The sequence below is a fragment of the Siniperca chuatsi genome, linkage group LG2 (genome assembly GCF_020085105.1).
Source record: "Siniperca chuatsi isolate FFG_IHB_CAS linkage group LG2, ASM2008510v1, whole genome shotgun sequence".
NCBI lineage: Eukaryota > Metazoa > Chordata > Actinopteri > Centrarchiformes > Sinipercidae > Siniperca > Siniperca chuatsi.
In genome coordinates this window covers 25,600,352-25,620,972 of record NC_058043.1, presented here as the reverse complement: position 1 = coordinate 25,620,972, position 20,621 = coordinate 25,600,352, and the positions used below count along the sequence as shown (strand labels likewise).

Genomic DNA, 20,621 nt, shown 5'->3' with positions numbered 1-20,621 from the left:
AACATCCATAACCTTCAATAATACATTAGAAAACAATAAACCAACTGATATTATGTGGGGTATTTATTGTATTTCACGTAAACATGAACTGAATCAGATGACCACCTGTGACTGTGTTTCTATATTTTCTGTAAACAGAACATCGAGAAAAATAGCAGAAACCAGCAGATGATAAGACAGGGGAGTTGATACTCTGACTCTTGACCTACTGAATCTATACCACAGACATTTATATTCTTCTGGATAATATCAGGCAGCCAATTTGGTTCAAATCTGTTCTCAGCTTTTTGCTGCCACCTTCCAAGACAAATTGGCAAAAGTGGCACTTTTGCAACCAGCTGAAGCCATCATCTCTCTCTCTCTCTGTCTCAGTATTGTGGTTTGCTTCCGTCCCCTCGCCCCCTGCAGCTGCTTGCTCTTCCTTCGTTCTCTTCCTCTGGTTTTAACTTAGGCAGAGGCAGGCTGCAGCTGACAGGCCAGTGCAGGCCAGGGGACAATTAGGGAAGCGTGGGAGAGACAGCTGGACCTGTTACCAAATACACTTACTATGACCAGGAACCACACACACACACACAAAGCCAGGCTAATGGACTCACACTGCACATCTAAGCCCACTTGTAGACCTACTGTATTGTAGACTTAATGGACTTTCAGGAACAGGGAAAATAAAAAAAAGTGTTAGTTTTATTTATTCATCTCCATAGGAAAAAGTTACACAATAGTGAGTAAAAGTGCTTTCTGAGGAATAGCTTGTGGTGTCAGCTTCTACAAACTTAGGGAGCAAAGAAATGTAACAGAGCAAGAAAGTGACTGTGAGAAAAGGCCGATGCAATGTCTGACACGTCAGCAAACTGCACAGGAAACTGACATGGACAGGTCGAGATCACCGGTTTCATCTGTGACATCTACGTTGTGTCCCAAATCTAAGAATGGACAATGTGTTTGCTCCACCATCGTCAGCTCCAGTCCATTGTCAGTGGGATATCTTTCCCAGCAGCATGTTCTGCAGCTGCCTGATCCTGCTTTCCTGTGGCAGCGTCAGGCTCTTCTCTGCTCGCTCCTCCTCCTCCAGCAGCTGCTCAATGTAGCAGGAGGAGCCCAGCAGGATGTGGCCTGTGGCCTGCATGGAGAAGATGGTCCATCGCAGAGCCTCCCTGAAAGCACAGCGCAGAAAGAGACAGAGAGTGGTCATAAATGGCAAATTCCCATCTGCTGAGACGGTTGAACAGACAAACACAGCATTTGACTAACTTGGGATATACATGCAGACGAGGGACAAATTAAAAGGAAAAACCTGAATAAAAAAAGAGTGGAGAAACATATCAAATGCAGATGCTTCCGGGCACCAGAGCTCACTGAATGGTTTGGTGAGGATGAAAATGATGTGAATAAAATGCTACGGCCTTTACAGTCACCAGAGCTCAACCCAGTTTCACACCTTTGGAAGATTTTGGACCAACGTGTAAGAATGCTAACAATGCTCTCCACCACCATCTCCATAAGACCAAATAACATAATATAAACTTATCTTCAAATCTATTTAGTGATGTCTGTGACTGTCTCTGATGCTATATGTCCTTTTGTTATGTCTGGCTATGTTTGTGTTTCTGCTCGTGGTAGCCTGACTCCATACTAAGACACTTCATGTTGGTTTTTCCTTTAATTTGTCACCCATCTGTATATATGAGAATATTATCTGAAAAAATGACATTTCTTGAGTAATTGTCACAGAAAATGAAATAGGCAAGCATGACCGATTGCACCAGCTGACGAGAAAATGACTGATTCACAACCTCAGAGGATCATTTCTCACATTAAAGCTAGGGTAGGTAATACATTTCAGAAGCATTTTTTGTTCTATTTGTTGAAGTTCTCTTTACATCCCAACAGCAATCAGTAAATCAAATGCTCTGAAAGAAAAAATAATTTAAAAAATCTAGTATCTGTGGCAGGCCTGTAATAAGCCCAGCCAATTGGCTGGCCTACCTTCATGTCTACCTACACATGTGATTTGGGGGGAGTGGCTTTGGAGGGACGCCTGAAGGGAGGGGGTGGGATTTTTTCGGTTGGATACTTTTAAAATCTAGCTGCCTCTTGCTAGTTTCTCCCACGTTACCTATCGTAGCTTTAACTGCATCTCAAAAAACTGACATCTAAGAAAGAAAATCTTGCTCTGCAATGCGAGCACAAAGGCCTCATATTTGACAAGTCTGCAAAATGTAATCCTCTCCGACTGAAGCTCCGTGCCAAAGCTGAAAGCCAGCAAATCTCAGCAGCGATGACATAACTCCTCCCAAAATTAATCTCAGTATAATCTAGCCTTTGTTATTCTGCAATCTCATTTCAACTCCACCACCCACAGGGGTATACACAGTCAAATGTGATTTTAGACTCAACATGTCTGTCAGGTTTTGTGCACAGAATACTGTAACTGGAGTTAATATATTGCAGCTGATATACAGTAGAAAATGAACCAGAAAATTCTAAATTGAATTGTTAGTGTGTGGTTGCATTGCAATGGTGCTTTATCATTTATTGATTAGAAACTCATTAAAATGTCTCAATTTTCATCTCTGGTTTAAACTATTACTAGGGATACAAACATGTGCATCAATAAAGTCCGAGAAATGCTTTGACACGAAGAAAAAACAGACACAGCATTGCATAATAGTTCAACGCAAAAGCATAAAAATATCAGAAGGTTTCAGATATTTGGCAGGCTCTTTCACTTACTTCAGCATCTTTTTGGCAGCGTAACAGCGCAGGTCATAGGACACCGAATAAACACCGTACAGGGTTGCTTTCATGTTCAGGCAGCCAATAAAATCCTTGGGGTTGTTCTTGTAGAGGTCAAACGTCACCTTGGCCACATCTGTCCGGTGCCTGCACTCACTGAGCTGATCTCTGAAGGGGCTGTTCTGTGAGGTGACAGGAAGAGAAAACATAAGTCAGGGCAAATGGGTACAGACACATTTCGTTGGTGTGATTACAGCCAGCAAACTTGACGGAAGGACAGCACCCAGCGCCACCAGCAGACGGTTGGATTACAGACTGAAGCAGCTCCTGCCAGTGATGATGGGAAAGGCAAATGACAATTAAGCAAGGTCAGTGTGAGGTCACCAGAGTAAACATTTAAGGGGGGATGCAAATCACCGCATGCATCAATTTCTATGGAAATTAATTTGGGTGAACACCATTGAAATTAGATACCTCTGGGTCTGATTAATATTCAACCCCAGACGTTGACTCTTCTCTAAAAATTAATAAGTTATAAACCAATCTCTGGCGTTTACCCTTTGTTCTGCTATTGCAGAATGACATATTACTCCCCTATTCAGTTTGAAGGATCAAATATTTGCTGATTAAATTTCACTGAATAGTCAATGTATTATTCTTCAGGCTACAGACCCATGTGCCATCCATATCCATGGCTGCTGCATTAAAGAAGCATATTTCCTATGTCTGTCCAGTCACTACATCAAAGAATCACTGGCACAACAAACTCTGACGATCAATATGTCACACTGTGCAATTTAAAGCTGAGGCAGCTGATCAACAGTGTCACCTAGTGGTTGATGTGAAAAGGGTCAAACACTATCATACTGGTTGTGGGGTCCACTTCTGGCCCTTTTCCAGGACCATGAAGACAGTGTTTTCGGGCTGTGTCTGGAAGAACTCCTCTGTGTCCACCCCTGTGCCATCTTCATCCAGCACCAGTGCGCTGACACACGGTACACTCAACGAGTCGCTGACCTGAGAGAGCAGGCACAGAAAGGAACATAAGTGCCGCCCTCAACTACATCACAATTCCTCCTCAGCCCTTTCAACACATCACATCCCCTTCCTTACCTTGTTCATCAGGTCTTCAAGCGTGTCTGCCATGATGCCCTTCTTCACACTGCGGTCAGCATTTGTGACCCTGAAGGGCTTCGGCCGAGGAGCTCGACCCGACAGGAGCTGCTGGGTCATGGAAGCACTGGCTGAGACGCTGGCTGTCACACACCTGAGAGATAAGACTTCATAATGTTAAACCTTCTTATCAACTATTAACTGGTGACAGCCTCGACTGTCCCATCCAACTCATGGCGCGGTGCTCTTACTTGGAGAGGGAAGACGGAGTCAGAAGGCTGAGAGACTTCATAGCGTAATCCATCTGCGAGCACCTCGACCTGTGATTGGATGTAGCATCAGTTTAGCAGTTAGACTTTAAACTGCAAGGCAACACATCGTCATTAGCAAAGGGTAACATTACTAACAGGTCTCACAGAAGGAGCAAGTAGTAGCTTTGAGCGAATATTGCAGCTTGAAAAAGTTAGTACATTTTACATTCCAACAATAAATTAAAAAGGCAAACGATCGAAAGCAAATTCTGGTAGTGGCCCTGTTTAATGTGTCAAGGCCTACACACGTACATCTATCACAGCTAAACCTAATCTGTAAAACAAACTCTTTTCTTCAATAAACTACATACTTTTCACAATAATGTCCCAATAAAGAGACACAAAAATCTACAAGATAAATAATCTTACAGTTATAGAAAGGTGACACTTCACCAGCTGTCGTCCTGACCGTGTTTGAGTATTATCCTTATAGTGGTAGTTGTGTTCCTAAAGTTCTGCTCCTAACTCTGTTTTGACCACTAATCCTCTCTGATAACGTACACTGTCTTCTGTTGGTTCTTGCACCACATGGTCGCTGAACTTTGTGCTGATGACTCTTAAGCTAGTTGCAAACTGCCAGCATTATTGAGTAATTCTCCACTCCCACTGACCCTCCCCTGCGAAAGCCAGTTATATAAAGAAACAGTTACATTAACTGAGCTTCCTAAAGGGCCAATTCACCCAAATAGCAAAAAACACATTTTCTCACTTACATCTATGTCATATGCACAACATTTACAGTGAAGCGGTCATAATTCTCAGGCTACCTCCAACAATATGATTTGTCACATTACAGCTTGTGGTCAAAATGTTCATTTCCAACACAATTTCCAAGTAAATCTGATTTCAAATACAATCTGGACAATCTAAAATTATTTAACACACAGACAAGAAACAGGTGATAGCTGCTATGTTCTAGTTTAATTTTTCCCCTTTAATTATAGTGAAAAAGGGAGAATAAAGTTGTGATCTTGCATTAATACAGCTATTTGGGTACTGTTCCCTTTATTTCAAAAGGGGAAAACTACGGCTGTTTTTTCATATAGACTTCAACTTCTGAGAGAACTTTGTTAACAATTTGCACCTTACCCGTTGTCTCTGCCAGAGGTCGAGGACAATAAATGACAGTGATGTGATTGCAGGAAAGCACAAATCTTGCTTTCTCAAAGAAGATTTCTCAAATTAGGTCATCGTTCAATGTTCACCACGTTATCTTACACATTGGTGTGTCAGCTTATGCAGACAAGGAGTGCCCAGACCTCCCAGTGTTACCACATTACGTTACACAACTAAAGCTACAGGTAGTCTGAGATCACCTATGTACACTTGCGACAATTAAAAGTGACGTGACAGAAATCTTACCAAGGCACAATTTTAAAATCTGCTGTTTTAGTAGGAAGAAGCAGAGCCACGGCTACTATGATAATGCAGGACTATCAAAAAAAGTTTCGCGTTCCTTGTTCAAGACCACATTCAACTGGTAATGATAGTGTTAGTGTTGAAGTATTTTTCTGTCTGTGGACCAGAAGTGACCCAGTGTGACATTAAGAGATATACTGCCCCACTTAAATAAACGTTAGTTCAGATGAAAGGCCAGAGAATCACACTGCTGTTCTCTCACACAGTTCACATGACATTGCCAGTGGCTATGTCACGCTATCTGTGAGTCTGAAAGTTTACACACAGCTGAGCAGCACATCATTCACACCCTGCACAACTGGGGCATTATGAATGGAAATAGAGGAAATGGGAGTAAAACTTACTGGACAGGGTATAAACCTTTATTCACGTTGATTGTCACACTACTAAAATGGCAAACAAAGACCCTCTGTAAAGTAGAAAAGGGAGCATCAAAACTTTGGGAAAGTGAGTCAGAATTAAAATGTGGGATTTTCAGATGAGGACTGGGGTTCTGTGTGAGTAACACAAATTAGTATAACAAAAAAAACCTCCTGTACTTAAAATATGGACAGAATGGAGTAGACTTGTGGAAAAAAAACTTGAATATTACAACCACTAAGAGGTAGGCCTTAATAGAATATAGAAGAAACTGTGGTAACCTTCATCACAAATGAGATAATACAATACCACCATAGCATAATGCTAAATTTGTAGTAGCCTAATAGAAATGCACTGGTTTCTTTGAAATGTGCGCACAGCCTTGTTTAATATTTTATAGAACAAAATATGATTAAAAACCCCATTAAAAAGGAAACAGTAAAATATTCACACTTACTTTTGTCGTGTGTGTTCCTGCTGTAAAGCGCCTCCACTGAGCCCGTCACTGCCTCAGCACTAATTAACAACACCTGGATCAGACTGATTAACAACCACAGTTGGCGCCATTTTGGCTACTTTCTCTCCCTCTGTTAATGCTACCTCTCGAGCATTTAAAATGTAGGCTTTCCAGTGAAGAGGTGTGCATAATGGATATATTTGACGATATGAGGAGCCGTCTTTCACCAAACTGTAAGCTAAGAGTAGCCATAGTTAAGACCTGTTAATTGCAGTCTCTGGGTGGAAGAGAGACAACGAGGACATCGTGTGGACAAACGACGAACTGCTTCAGCTTTGACTTCAGCAGGTAGGAAACACCTCCAGTCACTTGTGGAAGTCCATTTCAATAAGGAGCGCAGTGGTCATTTGTAAGGAAGAGTAAAAAGTATGCTGCATTAAAACTACAAATATGGCTACAGTTTACTCAAAAAGTGACTTAATGGGGCCTACATGTAACGGGGTAAATGTAACTCATACCCACCTCTGCTGGTAAATCTGTCAGATAAATGTAGTGGACAATATTTTCAGTTTGAAATGCAGTGGAGTACAAGTATAAAGTAGAATGTAATGGAAACACTGAAGTACAGTTCTTGAATAAGTGTTTACCATTGGCACTGGAAACCGCTTGGGTCCAAGTTTATTTCCTGTAATATTAGCAACTGTAGCAGAAATACACTAATTCATCTGTGCAACAACTTTAAACCCAAACTGAAAAGGCTAAATTAAGATGGAGGTTTCTCAGAGGACTGCACTCATTACATAAAACAGAGTAGCCTCCAGTAAAATATTTATTGTGATAACTGCCTCATGAGGATGAGCGGAGTTTCATATTATTTTTCAATTTAAATCACAGCATTCATGCAGCAGACATGCTAGTTTCCTTTGTGGTTCATTGGCTGTGATAACTGCTGTAACTGCTGCCTGAGAAAACCATTTAGGCTTCCTTAATAAAAAGATTATTGTTACAATATTCTCATGGCAATACAAACAACCCTGAGCTCCTTGATGCCAGCTGGGGCAACAATCAAATGCTAATGTGTGAATAATTGCTGGGTCATTTGTATATTTGGAGAGTTTCTATGATGTCCAGTAGTGACTTCATAGTGGCCTTACTACTTCCAGTGTAGCTGCATCATATTATATAAAGGTGATGTAATATTGTATTGCACTGTATTGGCTTTAACTATTATAGAATTAAGGTTATGACCAGCACAAAACAGAACAAACTCAAATGTAAATCAGATGAGCAGTTTATTTCACTCTGCTTCACATTTCATGCTCACTGCAGGAGCACAGATGAATCATGCCACAGATATTAGTCTAATGTAGAGCAGATAATGCATCAGACTTAAAATAGCTGCAACTTGTTTGCCAAATTTATCAAGTATCGGTGAACAAAGGTCCATGGAATGGGTCTGTTCTTCTTTCAGAGGTCAATATCCTGCCCAGGTCTTTGTCCTGTTATCACATATCAGACCCTGCTGAGGGTGACGCAGGCTCATTTGGCTCATACCCATTCATTTGTGCTTTATGGGTTGCTGATGCTTGAAATTATACTAAGCATGCCTGATATCAATGCAGAGTGAAATGAATTAGACTTGAGAGGAAATAAATTATTAGCATATTGGATTTAATTGAACAACCTTTTCTTTGAATTCAAAATTACACATGCAAACACAAGAAACAGATTTCAGAACGTGATCACAGTTTCTGACCCATGAGTAAATAATCTGAGACAAAAGACCAGCTTCATCTTACATTGTGTGCAGGGTCCTTTTTGTTTATGTTTTACACCGTTCTTTCTAATTACTTCTGTTTCAAGAGTCAGTCCATGGAGGGGTTTGGGTGTAGTATGAGGTAATATAATCATTTAATACAAGTATAAAAGTAAAGCAGATCTAAGCTCTAAAGGATAGATACTGACCGCAATGACTGTTTTCACCTGAACTAACATTGTTTCTAACCAGGCGCCAGTGCCACAATGTAAGAAGTTAACTCCTCTGTGAGGTGAGATTTTGTCCATCGAGCTCCTGACAGCTCCCAGGGGCCCCGCTTCTTATTTCCTCTTGCCTATTCGTGCCATCAGTTCTGCATTGGCTGCTGCCTTGGTTCTCATGTCCTGGTTCTTGGCCAGGTCTATGAGGACACTGAGGATGCTGGTGGGAACATCGAGGGACAGGGAGAAGCGGGACCCCTGCTGGGCTCTCTTTGGCACCTGGGAGGATGGGCGCGGGGCTCGTGCTCGCCGGAGCACACTGTGACGCTCTGAACGGAGCAATGAGTTCAACACACCGCTGCGGTTTAGGATGTCGACAGCCAGCTCGTCCCTCTGTGTGTCTTCATCAAGTTTGGCAAGAGCGGGACTGCTCCTCTGGCTCTGGACACACCAAGGCAGCAGCAGAGCCAGGCAGAAACACACACGCACGCTTCTCATGGTCAGGACTGTCTACTGGGAGAGAAGAAGAACAGATCAGCCAGTTGCATTTCACAACTGCAACACTGCAAGGCTTCTCTCGGTGATGGCATGCATCAGGAATTTTCTTCTTTGCAATACTGTGACCAAGGAAACCATCTGAAACCGTCATTCTTTACTGATTTCATATGAAAATCGCACTTAAGTCATAAAGTGAGGTTAGTGATGAAAACCAGAAGGCTTTTAGATAGGAATTGTGTAGGATATGATGCAACAGTGGAGTTAAATTCCTGCTATTTTGTACATGGAATGTAATCTCCATCAACAGGAACATCTAAGCAAGATTTACATTTCAGTAGTCTCTACCAAATTGAGACACAGGATCTATCCACTGTGCAGTAATTGGTAGATTTGAAATATAGCTTCTGAAAAGCATGTTGAACATGCATAGTTTTCTGCAGAGAATTATTAATTCTCCAATATGTTATCCAGTATTTTGTCTAACATACTTTACAAACTTTCTAACATTTTCTGACATGTATGGGTAAGCATGATCAAGTGTCATAATCCCAAATCGATACTTACTCGGTGTCACCACTGTGAAAAGTCGGTAACTTGACAAAAAGGCACTTCTCCTTCCTCTGGTCTAAAGCAGGGCTTTGGTAATGATCTCTTGTCTTTGACCCTCAGATGTCCTCTAACACTGTATCTTCTGTCTCCCAGCTACTACTTCTTCTTGAGCTACTGGAGGAGCGACCTGTGTGGCACGCAGTCGGATGTTCAACTGGACTTCTGCATGCTCGTCCACGACTTCGTCTTCATCCACGTCGGTCTTCGCCGTGACACTGCCCCTTCCCCTCTCTGTTTATCTTTTACATCTCTACACCCCATCACCCTCCCCTCATTTCATCTCATTTCCTCTACACGCATTGCTATCTTTCTCTTTCTAAAAATAACATGATGGTAATCACAATACTTTGCCTATAATGAATTGGATAGTTGCCCCAGTCTGCAGTCAAAGCACAACTGAAACCCACCATCTCTGTTCAAAAGTTAAGTATCAACACGCTGCAAAAAACAAAAAAACAATCACGTTCTTATCATGGTGTTATGAGTTCATGTGTTGTCAATCATCCATGCAGACCGGGTGACCACAGTCTCATCATCACAATGGGGTGCATATGATATGTTAAGACAAACAACATTCATGCTTTTACAGATTGTTGTGATCACCATTTTTTAGTTTCTATTGTGTTTGTGATTTCTAACAATTTCTAACACTTAAGACTCTGCTCGGAGTGAATGTGCGCACTCATTCATAAACATTCAACTTTATTTCACGAGCACCTAATCCTCATAAAATTTAACAGAATGACTGATACCTTATCTTACTATCAGGTTATGGTGTAGGTATGGACAGTGAATGGCAGTTACCCATCAGACCCTTCATTAACAAGGCACAACAACACATAGGGATCACACCTAACACCCTGCAGTTACTGGACTGTTTCTGGAACCACCAGGCTTCCCTGCTGTTCCAGGATCATCCAAAAATCAGATGACCTCTTTCTCCTTAAATACAGAATCATGACTCCACTATTAAAAGAGAACATTATTCTTGAAAGAGTAACAACCTCACTGAACATGATTTCTCATCCTTAGCCCAGTTGATCACCAGGATCTCTGAAACAATGCTCAATGGACAGGGTCCACCAAAGGCCTCCAATTGGCTAGTTTAACTGTATCATGACCTTGAGACAATCTCAGGCAAAGGGTGAAGGTGTGATACTACAAGGCCATATAAATATCATGTATGCACTGTATACTTGTTTGTAGTTTTACTAAAACAGCATGTTTTTTGTTTTTTTTAAAAAAAAGAACATTTTCTCATCAAGTAGTCAGACTACAGGCAAATCTCCAGGACCTAAAACAAGCAGCTTACGTCACTAACTCTAAGTTCTACATGAACGAGCAGGCCCAGATTGTCCCACATTACTGCGACTGATTAAATTCTACAGGGAGCATGTAGTTGGGAGCAACAGCCACTAAATGTGGTATCATCACTTAGAGTTGAGGGAGGTGATTGCATTTTTTAAATGGGATTTATGCTTCTTAATGTTTGAAGTAGAATAAAAGGAGCTTGCTCTGTAGGTTCCAAAGATAGGCTTGATTGAAGATCCAACAATCAGTATCAGCTCTTTTTTACTGATGTTGTCCCCTTGTGTGGCATCTTGACGTGTTTGCCAGGTATGACATGGAAAAATTCAATCAAAATGTTGGACACTCAGCATTGTTGCCACTTAAGGGACCATAATGTATGAGTACAAAAATCTTTCTATTTACAGAAAGGAGAGGAGGGGAGTGTTGGGAGGTTGGACAGAGGAGCAATCACAGAGAAAGCCCTCTGGAAAACAACAAGGAGGAAGAGGCTGTCAGGCCCAGGAAGGAGGCTGAGCAAGACAAAGCCTACCTCATGTCTTGAGTCACCTCCAGTCCAGCCCATCAAGGGACTTATCCTCATCTGACTAATGATATGAATATTAAAATTACAGCCTTGTTACGATAGTTGGGCCCTCAGGATTATGAGCTGTCTCAGTTACCCTCAGATAAACAAACACGGGTCACACAAAAGTCATCCAGCAGCAAACAGAGATGTCCTGGGTTGTACACCAGTAGCATTATTGTCACAGATACAGCATGACGCAGAACTACATATGAATCTAAGATGATGTCATGTCTATGACTCAAGATATAACATATATAATCACAGCAGGTCCTGGTTTATCATCCAAGGAAGGCAAAATGCAAGGTGATATATAAACCTCATATATTCAGAGGACAGTACACAGGGACAACGAAAAGAGAACAAGTGTTCTTTTAGGAGAAACATTAAGATGTATGGATAACATCTGTGTTCATCAATGTCATCTTCTGTCCTTGTTTTCTAGAAAACTAATGACAGTGACACTGAAATTCTTTGATGTGTGGCTTTCTGTCCTGGCAATAAGTGTGGAATTAAATGTGGCAGATGCAGTATCCTCAAAATGCTTTTAACATTCAGGAGCCTACAAACAGGGCACATTATTGTGTAATGTGACTGATTATGCATCAAAATATAGAATACTTACAGAATGAGGTCAGTGAGAAGTAACTGAACATAAAAAAATCAAAACAGGGTCATTATGCTTACATACTGTTTTGTTTATTTAAGTTTTTTTTGTTCTGCTCTTGTGCATGTTTGCAGGTAGAATTTCAACAAACCTTTCCTAAAACTAAGCAATAATCAAAAAAACAACATTGTAGTTGACCATGACACTGAAAGTGGTGTGCTAAAAACTAAAGTGTAATAAGTATCTGAAAATGTAATATCAAGTGTGTTGTGTACTTGAAACTTTGAAAAGCAATACACCACATACTACTGTACATATGAATAAGAAAAACCACACTGGGCCAATGTTTTACAGTATTTTTATTTTGTCGGAATGAGAGCTTCTGTTATGTACAATAGTGGACAGAAACAAATGTTACAGAAATTATAAATATACTCTTACTCCAAACTGGTTGTATTCAGTACTGGCTGTACTGTGTCCAGTAGATGATTATTTACTATTCAAGTCTGCCCTCTCTCCCCTCCTCTCTCCAAGTCAGAACCAGATCATGAGTAGTACAATGAAGAGGTAACCGATGTGCAGACCGGCTGCCCCCCTCATGGCTAACTAAGAGTGATCAGTGGGCGGGATAAGAGAGGGAGGCGGGGAGAAGAGAGGATGGATGGCTGCCTGTGCTGTTAAGCCACTGTGTGGACAATCCTCAGGTGTTCACTCTCGCAGTGATGACAGGAAGAAAGTGGGTTGAGAAGGAAGATGAGGAGCAAACATGGGACACATGGAGCAACGCAACAACTTATCTTAAAACCTCAGCCAGTACATGGCACTGCGCATTCTGTTGTAGTCGGGTAGCTGCTCGACAGGGCCTGGTGGAGAAAGGCAGGAGGGACAGATTAGAGTAAATTATTACAGCATGACCTCGCTGCAAAAGCACTAAAATCACAAATAACTCACCGACGGCTGCCACAGCAGGACACTTATCGTAGATATATTTGGAGCAAATGTCACGCACCATCCTGGGGGTCACGGCCTGAAAGGAGAGATGTGAAGGGAAGACAGAACTCTTATCCTGGAGACAGACTAGACTTAGCAATTTTAGCAGATTTTGAAAAAGGCCCTGTTTCAGGCAATACATTTTTTTCTTTCAATTGTACAAATAGTCCAGAGTGTCAACTCACATCGATCCGAGCATCCCACTCTGCCAGAGGAATACGCCGCCCGTAGTTCAGGATGTGTCTGCCAATGTCATCGCAAATTGGTGTTGTTCCTAAAAGGACAAACAGGTATCTTGATTTGTGAGTGGGAGAAGTTTGCATGTGCGTTTGCGTGAATGCATGACAGATACGTTACGTACCATTGAGCTGTCCAATCAGGCTGGCCTTCAGAGCGTTCTTGCCTCTGGCTACATCACTCTCTGTCACTGTGGTACACAGGTTCATCCTGCAGGGAGCAGAAAGTGGAGGAAATAAGATGAAATATGTGCATTGTCCTATAATTAAAAGTGACATAACATAATACAGTTTTGGCATTCTGTGTGTTTGTGTCTGTCCTGGAGTCATTACTGACCAGGCATTCTGAGACCAGTGCATCATGTCTTCGATGTAGTGCTTATCAGCAACAAAGTGAATGCCCAGCAGGCCGGTGTCGCTGTAGGAGGAGTGGAAGGCCTGGAAACTGTGACACAGTTTCTCCTCCACTGCCAGGCGAGCCAGACGGCTGCTCAGATGCTAAAGGTGAGAGGAAGGAATGGACGTTAATGTTCTACTGTTCACAATCAAAGTGAGATTATAATCACACCAGCATCAGGTAATAGGTTAAAATATGTGGGGTGTTCGGTTTGACAGTTGTACAGCAACAGTGTTTACAGAAAAATATGATATGATTTATGAATATGACGAAATAATTTAAAAAAAACTTATATCACCCACAAACTACAGCAAAGATGGAGCAAGTGTAAACATCTTCCACCCCAGCATTTTATCATAATGCAACACACAAATGGGATATAAGAATGTTTTGGGGTTGTTGTTTTTTTAATAATACATTTTAGCTTTAAGTAAATCAAGCAAACCATAAAATATTTAATATTTAATATAATATTTAATTGCTATTCTATCCAGGGATTGGCACTCCATGACAAAACAAAACGTTTTTTTAGCAGCTGCTGTTTATTTCAGTCTTGTTGCTCCCGACAGGTCCGGAGGCAGGGGTGAGACCCTTGACCCAGGTTTACAGAGAGGATCATAGTCTACCCCTTCATGGTGGCCACTCAAGGCATTTACAACCTCACGTGGGCAAAGCTTAAAAGGGGACACTATTAAACCAATAAGATGAATATATTTTAGGAGGTATTAGTTACAGTTAGCAATTTCGTCATTGTTGTCTTTTCTTAACTGTATAAACTAAAATACGCCTGTGCAAAAACACATTTCACCAACCTTTCCACCACCATAGGTGAGGTCATAGCTGCCGATGATGGAGTTAGCTACCATGAGTGGCACGATGTCTGGGCTGGCAGCACTGGCCCCCTCCACAGCGATGGCAATGTGTGCAAGAGGCAAAGCATCATCACGCATACGGATCTGAGGAGAAGCAGGAAAGGAACAGATCAACAAAACAATTTACCATGAGAATAATATCCCGACCCATGCTCTATACTCCGTCACAGGCCAGAATCACATCTAATGCATGCAAGTTAATTAACTTGAAATTAGTCTGTAAGTGCTGCATTACTCTGTTATAGATGTAACGTCACATTCAGTCAATATCTCCAAATTGTGTTGATAATGGATTAAAAAACTAATGGTTATGTGAAATAGCAGTGGAATAAGAGATCAAAAAATAAAAATACTCCTGCAACACATTCTCAAAACATCTCACCTCACTGCCTGTAAATCGGCAGGGTGACAACACAGGGACGGCATCTCCCTCATATTCAAAAGACACTCCGCTGAAGTGAGATTTGGCTAAACCGACCAGCTCCTCGTGGTTCACACCTGTAGCAGAAACGCATCAGATAAATGCCAAGTCATTCCAGGAAAAGTAGAAATTCTCACAGTGTGTGTAAGGAGACGAGGACCTACCTCCAGCAGCAGCCAGCACCATGCGAGGGGCTTTGTAGTGGCTGTTGATGTACTCCACTAGGTCTTGGCGGGTCAGAGTCCTGGGAGAATTGAATACGAGTACTGCTGGTAACTTACACAATGGTGCAGAATTTAATATAATATGGAATATACATACTGAAAGGAAAAGCAAAATGACAAGTGTTTAAGTTACATTTTGACAAATTAAGAGTGCTGTGATGGGTGTTGTGCTACTTTTGAAGCCATAATTAGCATCATTACAACACTGCACTGTTTTGACAGCATTGTGCCTTTGATGAAAGCAATTGTGAAATTGTGACTAATATTTAAATGTGTGTGTGTGTGAGCATGCTGTTCCTCCTACCTGGCATTGTTGGAGGGTCCCAGCACACTGTGTCCTAGAGGAGTGCCCTGGAAGGCTGTGGCATGCAGCATGTCCAGGCAAACATCCTGTAAGTTACCCTCGACTTCCTCTAGCTCACGCAGCACCACACCTCTCTGCTGCTCGATCTCTGCCTCGCTCAGCGAGCAGCTCTGCACCACCTCTGACAGCAGCTCCACGGCTGGGAAAACAAAGGAAAAATTATTATTCACAACTGAGAGGGGATATGCTCCTACTTTGTGCCAAAAACAGTGAAGATCTTAGTAACTGCTCCATACAGTATAAGGCCAAGTAATTGGGATTCTCCATCAGACATTTAAACATGTTCATTGGTTTATTCTTAATGCCTTTATCTTAGAAAAAATAATGGGTTTTATTTTACAAGGATGTCTCTGAAATCAGGTTATTGTTAAAACTAGGGGATAATCGGTTTATTTCACTGCTTGTAAGCAGATCATCTCACCTTTGGGCAGGTCTTTGGCCAGGGTCTTCATGTAGTATGCAGTGTGCTCCCTGGAGGTGTAGGCGTTCAGGTGAGCACCCATAGCCTCCACCTGCTGCTCCAGGGCTGTCTGGGGGTGGTTCTTGGTTCCCTGGGGGGCGAGAAGAAAGGTGAATGGAAGGAACTGTGTAATGGCATTGTTTGGCTATCGGGTAGCTATATCTTAAGTGCATTCAGCTTTAACAGATATAAAGTTCCATGGGAGACTTAAAGGTACCCTGTGGAATTTTTGACCTCTAGTAGCGTTATGGAGCAGTTCTTTATGAATGGGAACTTGTTTTTGGGTCTCTTGCATGTGCAGGAGGACGCACATGTATGTGCATGCAGGTGATGCAATACACGGTGCAGCCAATGGTTTCACACTATTCAACTGATCTACAGGTGATGGTAATGCACCAACAAAGGCAGGGAAGAAGAAGCCTCCTAGCTAGTAAACATTAGGGGTCACCCGATTATCGGCTCTGATATTCAGCATTTTTTGATCTGAAGAGTTTTTTAAAAATCTGATTGCCTATAAAATAAATTAATTAAAAAATGTGCTACTTTGGCTCTGATGCAGCTGCCTCTCTCTGTAGTCTTGATCAATATCCCGCCCACAGCACTATCTGATTGGTTACATGTCACGAGTAACAGCCTTTCAACACTGAAGGCTACTGTGCCTTATCTTGTGATCTATTTCTATGACAAGGATGCCCAGTTTCCCAGTTACACCACTGAAAATGCCCAAAGTCATAGTCTATTGGATTTCCTTCAATTGAGGCAAAAGCAATGTCTTTTAAAATCACCCAATCTTCCGCCAGAGTCCCCAAATAATGCACTTTGTTGCAGTGATATACAGTTAACTATAATGAGATAATTGAGTTTGTTTATGTAGCGATAGCTACATCTTTGAGTAATGTTGGTGCCAATGCAACTGGAACTCATGTTAGCTACCATATTGCAAACGTAAGATTACTCGCCCGTATGAGTGTGAATGAAACTCTGTTGCCCTTTACTAAACAGGTTAGCGAGCAAGCTACATGGGCGTTGGTGTTATTTAATACCAGGCTAATGTTGAGTCACATAGAGCTAACTTCAATGCAGTAACTAACATCAAGAAGTTCATTTGTTGATTGTTGATTTAGCCAGCTGACTCGCAAAAAAATTGATAGGCTATAATGTTATTTCTTGCACGTCACTTATCAAGGCCGGTCATACTCTCAGTCTCAACCTACAACTACTAGCTAATATTACTGAAGTATGCTCTGAAGCTGTATCTGACTCTGTTTCTTGTAGAGAGGTGCAGGATATTGTTGTTAGACTTTAGACGTAATGGAACTGCATCTAAGGCCTGTGTTAATCCATACATGGACTACATAGATGTAGGTGTACAGTTATCAGAGTTGAATAGTCACTTCTGTTGTTATTGTACATATTCAGCTATAGTAGTTATTCGTAATGAAGTAGCATTTACTTAAACATATGCTTGAAGGCATTTAAAAAAAGTTTTGTAATGGAGTTTTTGTTATTCTTAATTTTGACACTAAGATTTTAGTTTTTAACTGCAAATGTATCAATTCCAAATATCAGTTATAGACCTTCTTGATTATTAATAATCGGTACTGAAAAAAAAAAACAAAAAAAAACAACATATTGGTCGACCCCTAGTAAACATGGATGTTAACAATGCATATTTCAAACTTTTAAGACAAATCTGCTTTTGCAAATTTATAATAAGGAAGAAATGCAATCAACATGTTTGTTAGACTTCAAGGATATACACAATGTGTTAGAGTGAGTAACACTACTACAATATTTTATTATTTGTTTACAGGAAACTCCACAGGTTACCTTTAAGGTCATGAAGTCTACTAATGTCTACCTTGAAAGCCATGTGCTCCAGGAAGAAGCCTGCTCCATTGTTCTTCTCACTCTCATAGCGACTGCCAGCACTGATCCACAGTCCAACCTATGATAGGGAAGAGATATGTGAAGAATGGGGGAAATGTTAATCTACAACTCTCATTTATCACATACCATTCAATGACAGTGAAATGGTGAGTCTATAAAGTGCTAAAACAACATCCTACATGGTTGTAAATAGAGCCCCTATTACTGTGTTCTTACAGTGCATGTGGCATGTCCAGTCTCCTCAGATGCGACCCTCAAACCATTATCCAGGGCAGTGAGGCGAGTTTCAGGGGCTCCCACCAGACTCTGGGCATAGCTAACTGAAGCCTGTCCACGCCTCAGAGACAGCAGGATGGGCTAGAGGGGTAGAGACACCAAGAGTCATTTTAAAATCAGGTACATTTACAAATACTGTTAGAATAACAGGAATTTCTGTTCACATTAAATGCATTTGAAAATCCCTTTAATATATTTTCATCCTCCATAATATGCAGGAAACGTTTCTAACATTAGCTGCAGCTTGCTGGCTGGTTCAACTGCTTGTTATTATTCATACCTAGCAAAGGATGCTATGTTTATATCCTGTTCCTTTGTCTGTTAGTTAGGATATCTCAAAAACTACAAAACAGGGAATTTTAGAACAGTTACTTATGGACTGGAGTCCACTGTATGTCTGGGCCAGACTGTACTGAACGCTTTAAACAGACTCTTGTTGATTCATTCACATGCAAGGCAAGAGTAGAAATGTTTGGCATAGGACTAAACTTAATTCAGGCAGCTGACATTGACACCACTGCCACCTTCTGCTATCTACCAAAGGAATTACTAAAAATAGACAAACCCAGAAGACAATATAAGTATTTATCAGTTCTATTCAGATGTAAAACACGTCAAATTTTCTACTTTAAACATATGCATCCCATTGCTCTGTAAGGTAACGTTAATGGGATGTCGCTCTGGAACTATTTCAGTTTTCAGATGGTATTTTCAATATTCTGAATTATTTCTGAGAACAACCTAAGATGACATTGGCGGTTTATTGCAAATATATATAAAGAACACGTTGTGCAATGATTCGGGATCTTTACAAAATCCGGAAACACAGCTAACGTTAAAGCCTATGTAAAAGTAGACGTTGCTTAGCCTTGTTTCTCATCATGCTAACGCTGCTAGCCAGGAGGCTTAGCCGCAGTATGAGGGCAAGTGAGGACAGTTACAAATGTTACAGCTGCTGACCTTGTGAATGACTAAAGATGACTGAAACGAGGACCAGCTGATTTGAACAGCACCTATATAAAGTAGACGTTACACATCAAGTGGTTGTTACGAGGCGTACTGCCTCATTTGACAGTTGACCTTGCATTCACTGCTAGCTAACTAATGCTAACCGGTTAGCTAACCCCTTCCCATTTCTGTACTGTGGACAGCTCAGCTAGCTAGTTAGCAAGTTAGCCTGTTAACTTAGCAAGCGGTCAGTCCTCTTCGACAGTACCGATATCCCGCTTAAACATTTCATGTTACAAAAAGCTTTTCCGCTTAGCCTTTAAATCTGTACTTACGCTGCGGGTTTTGGCGAGAGTTCGACCCACGGTGCTCCCGACTCGGCACACAGACGCCGCCATTTCTCAGTACGGTAACGTAAGTACGGGGAGTCGGCTGTTCTCGTGTGTATCGCTTCCTCCTCGCTGTCATTTGAAAAAGTGTATTACCTCCTCAATTGGGTATTATCGCCACCTACTGTTCGTTATGTGTTGTTGAGGGTGAGGTATGTGGATGAGAGCCTACATTCCCAATGTGTTCTAGTTTTTGTTTAAGTTTACTGTTATTTTAGTAATAAATCAGGCTTCCCAGTCCGTTCTTCCAACATGCTTCAAACTGTCGACAGTGGTCCCTGTCCCGAAGAAACCTCATCCCAGCTGCCTGTGGAGAGGGGTGGACAGCTTCAGATCCCTCGGTGTCTGCATCACAGAGGACTTGGTCCTCTCAAGTCCACACCTTGGTGAAGAAAGCCTGTCAGAGTCTCTACCACCTCAGACGCTTAAGGGACTTCAGGCCGGCCCTCAAGGTGCTGAAGACTTTCTACACCTGCACCACAGAGAGCATCCTGACAGGCATCATCACCTGGTTTGGGAATAGTACCAAGAGGAAATGCCTGGCCCTGCAGAGGCTGGACGCACCACCAGATGTCATCTCACAGACTTACAGGACATTTACACCAGGAGGTGCAGGACGAGGGCTTAGACCTCAATCACCCCAACAACAGACTCATCTCTCTGCTGCGGTCAGGGAAGCGTTTCGTTGCCCGAAGGCCAAAACAGAAAGGATGAGGAGGAGTTTCTTCCCTCAGGCCATCCTGAACCAGTGACCATACACATACACACACATTATTATAATCCATCTACCTGCCATACACTATATAAACTCAGTACTTTATATAAACCCATTACTGTTTATATTGTTCCATTGTTTTGTTTCATTTTCCTGTTTCTGGAGCTAAGCACTAAATAATTTCACTACACGTTGAACTTTGTATGATTGTGTATGTGACAAGTCAGACTTGATTTGATGTGATTTGCATTACGCATTGACTTTTGTAGTTCAGTGTTGTCAGGTTTGAAAGACTCCTTTGTCATCAACTTTAATTCCTCTCAACTCCAACATAAGCAGTGACCCATAATAAACAATTCATCGATTCCAAGCCTAGCTAGCATGCTCTTGTAACACAACGGCATCTTGTGTTTTTCTGACTGACTCTTTTCCATATCTGAACTGAGATGAATCAATCCTCTCGTTTCCACAACAGACAC

The 20,621-nt window shown here is 41.5% G+C and overlaps 3 protein-coding genes across 5 annotated transcripts; all 3 read right to left on the bottom strand.

Annotated features, from left to right (window-relative positions):
- Positions 1-45: 45 nt before the first annotated feature.
- On the bottom strand, positions 46-6,488 carry cidec (cell death inducing DFFA like effector c). Of its 2 annotated transcripts, none has more exons than XM_044223544.1 (6): positions 6,397-6,488; positions 4,101-4,169; positions 3,850-4,003; positions 3,604-3,753; positions 2,734-2,918; positions 46-1,154 (listed from the first exon to the last, which is right to left on the bottom strand). In XM_044223544.1, exons 2-6 carry the CDS (start codon positions 4,151-4,153, stop codon positions 974-976), a joined length of 723 nt encoding a protein of 240 aa, XP_044079479.1. In that variant the 5' UTR covers positions 4,154-4,169; positions 6,397-6,488; the 3' UTR covers positions 46-973. The 2 variants fall into 2 exon arrangements, with proteins under 2 accessions (XP_044079479.1, XP_044079488.1); XM_044223553.1 differs by lacking the exon at positions 6,397-6,488 and adding an exon at positions 4,530-4,689.
- Positions 6,489-8,046: 1,558 nt separating this feature from the next.
- On the bottom strand, positions 8,047-9,574 carry LOC122888752 (urocortin-3-like). Of its 2 annotated transcripts, none has more exons than XM_044223566.1 (2): positions 9,436-9,574; positions 8,047-8,886 (listed from the first exon to the last, which is right to left on the bottom strand). In XM_044223566.1, exon 2 carries the CDS (start codon positions 8,869-8,871, stop codon positions 8,494-8,496), a length of 378 nt encoding a protein of 125 aa, XP_044079501.1. In that variant the 5' UTR covers positions 8,872-8,886; positions 9,436-9,574; the 3' UTR covers positions 8,047-8,493. The 2 variants fall into 2 exon arrangements, with proteins under 2 accessions (XP_044079501.1, XP_044079509.1); XM_044223574.1 differs by having other exon boundaries at positions 8,047-8,883.
- Positions 9,575-12,301: 2,727 nt separating this feature from the next.
- LOC122888736 (cytochrome b-c1 complex subunit 1, mitochondrial) lies at positions 12,302-19,531 on the bottom strand. Its single transcript, XM_044223517.1, has 13 exons — positions 19,374-19,531; positions 18,031-18,171; positions 17,786-17,872; positions 15,886-16,015; positions 15,405-15,603; positions 15,041-15,120; positions 14,838-14,953; positions 14,396-14,539; positions 13,524-13,684; positions 13,312-13,397; positions 13,136-13,224; positions 12,912-12,987; positions 12,302-12,823 (listed from the first exon to the last, which is right to left on the bottom strand). The coding sequence occupies exons 1-13, from the start codon at positions 19,434-19,436 to the stop codon at positions 12,759-12,761; spliced, it is 1,437 nt and encodes a 478-aa protein (XP_044079452.1). The 5' UTR covers positions 19,437-19,531; the 3' UTR covers positions 12,302-12,758.
- Positions 19,532-20,621: the final 1,090 nt, after the last annotated feature.

Bases quoted from the DNA above. Each gene is read 5' to 3' on its own strand.
- cidec (XM_044223544.1), bottom strand. From the start codon at position 4,153: ATGGATTACGCTATGAAGTCTCTCAGCCTTCTGACTCCGTCTTCCCTC. The intron at 4,004-4,100 runs GTAAGAGCACCG...CTTATCTCTCAG, and splicing joins ACTCCGTCTTCCCTCTCCAA to GTGTGTGACAGCCAGCGTCT. The intron at 3,754-3,849 runs GTAAGGAAGGGG...CTGCTCTCTCAG, and splicing joins TTGAAGACCTGATGAACAAG to GTCAGCGACTCGTTGAGTGT.
- LOC122888752 (XM_044223566.1), bottom strand. From the start codon at position 8,871: ATGAGAAGCGTGCGTGTGTGTTTCTGCCTGGCTCTGCTGCTGCCTTGG.
- LOC122888736 (XM_044223517.1), bottom strand. From the start codon at position 19,436: ATGGCGGCGTCTGTGTGCCGAGTCGGGAGCACCGTGGGTCGAACTCTC. The intron at 15,604-15,885 runs GTGAGATGATCT...TTGTTTTCCCAG, and splicing joins GGCCAAAGACCTGCCCAAAG to CCGTGGAGCTGCTGTCAGAG. The intron at 14,540-14,837 runs GTGAGATGTTTT...GCTTCTCCTCAG, and splicing joins GCCGATTTACAGGCAGTGAG to ATCCGTATGCGTGATGATGC.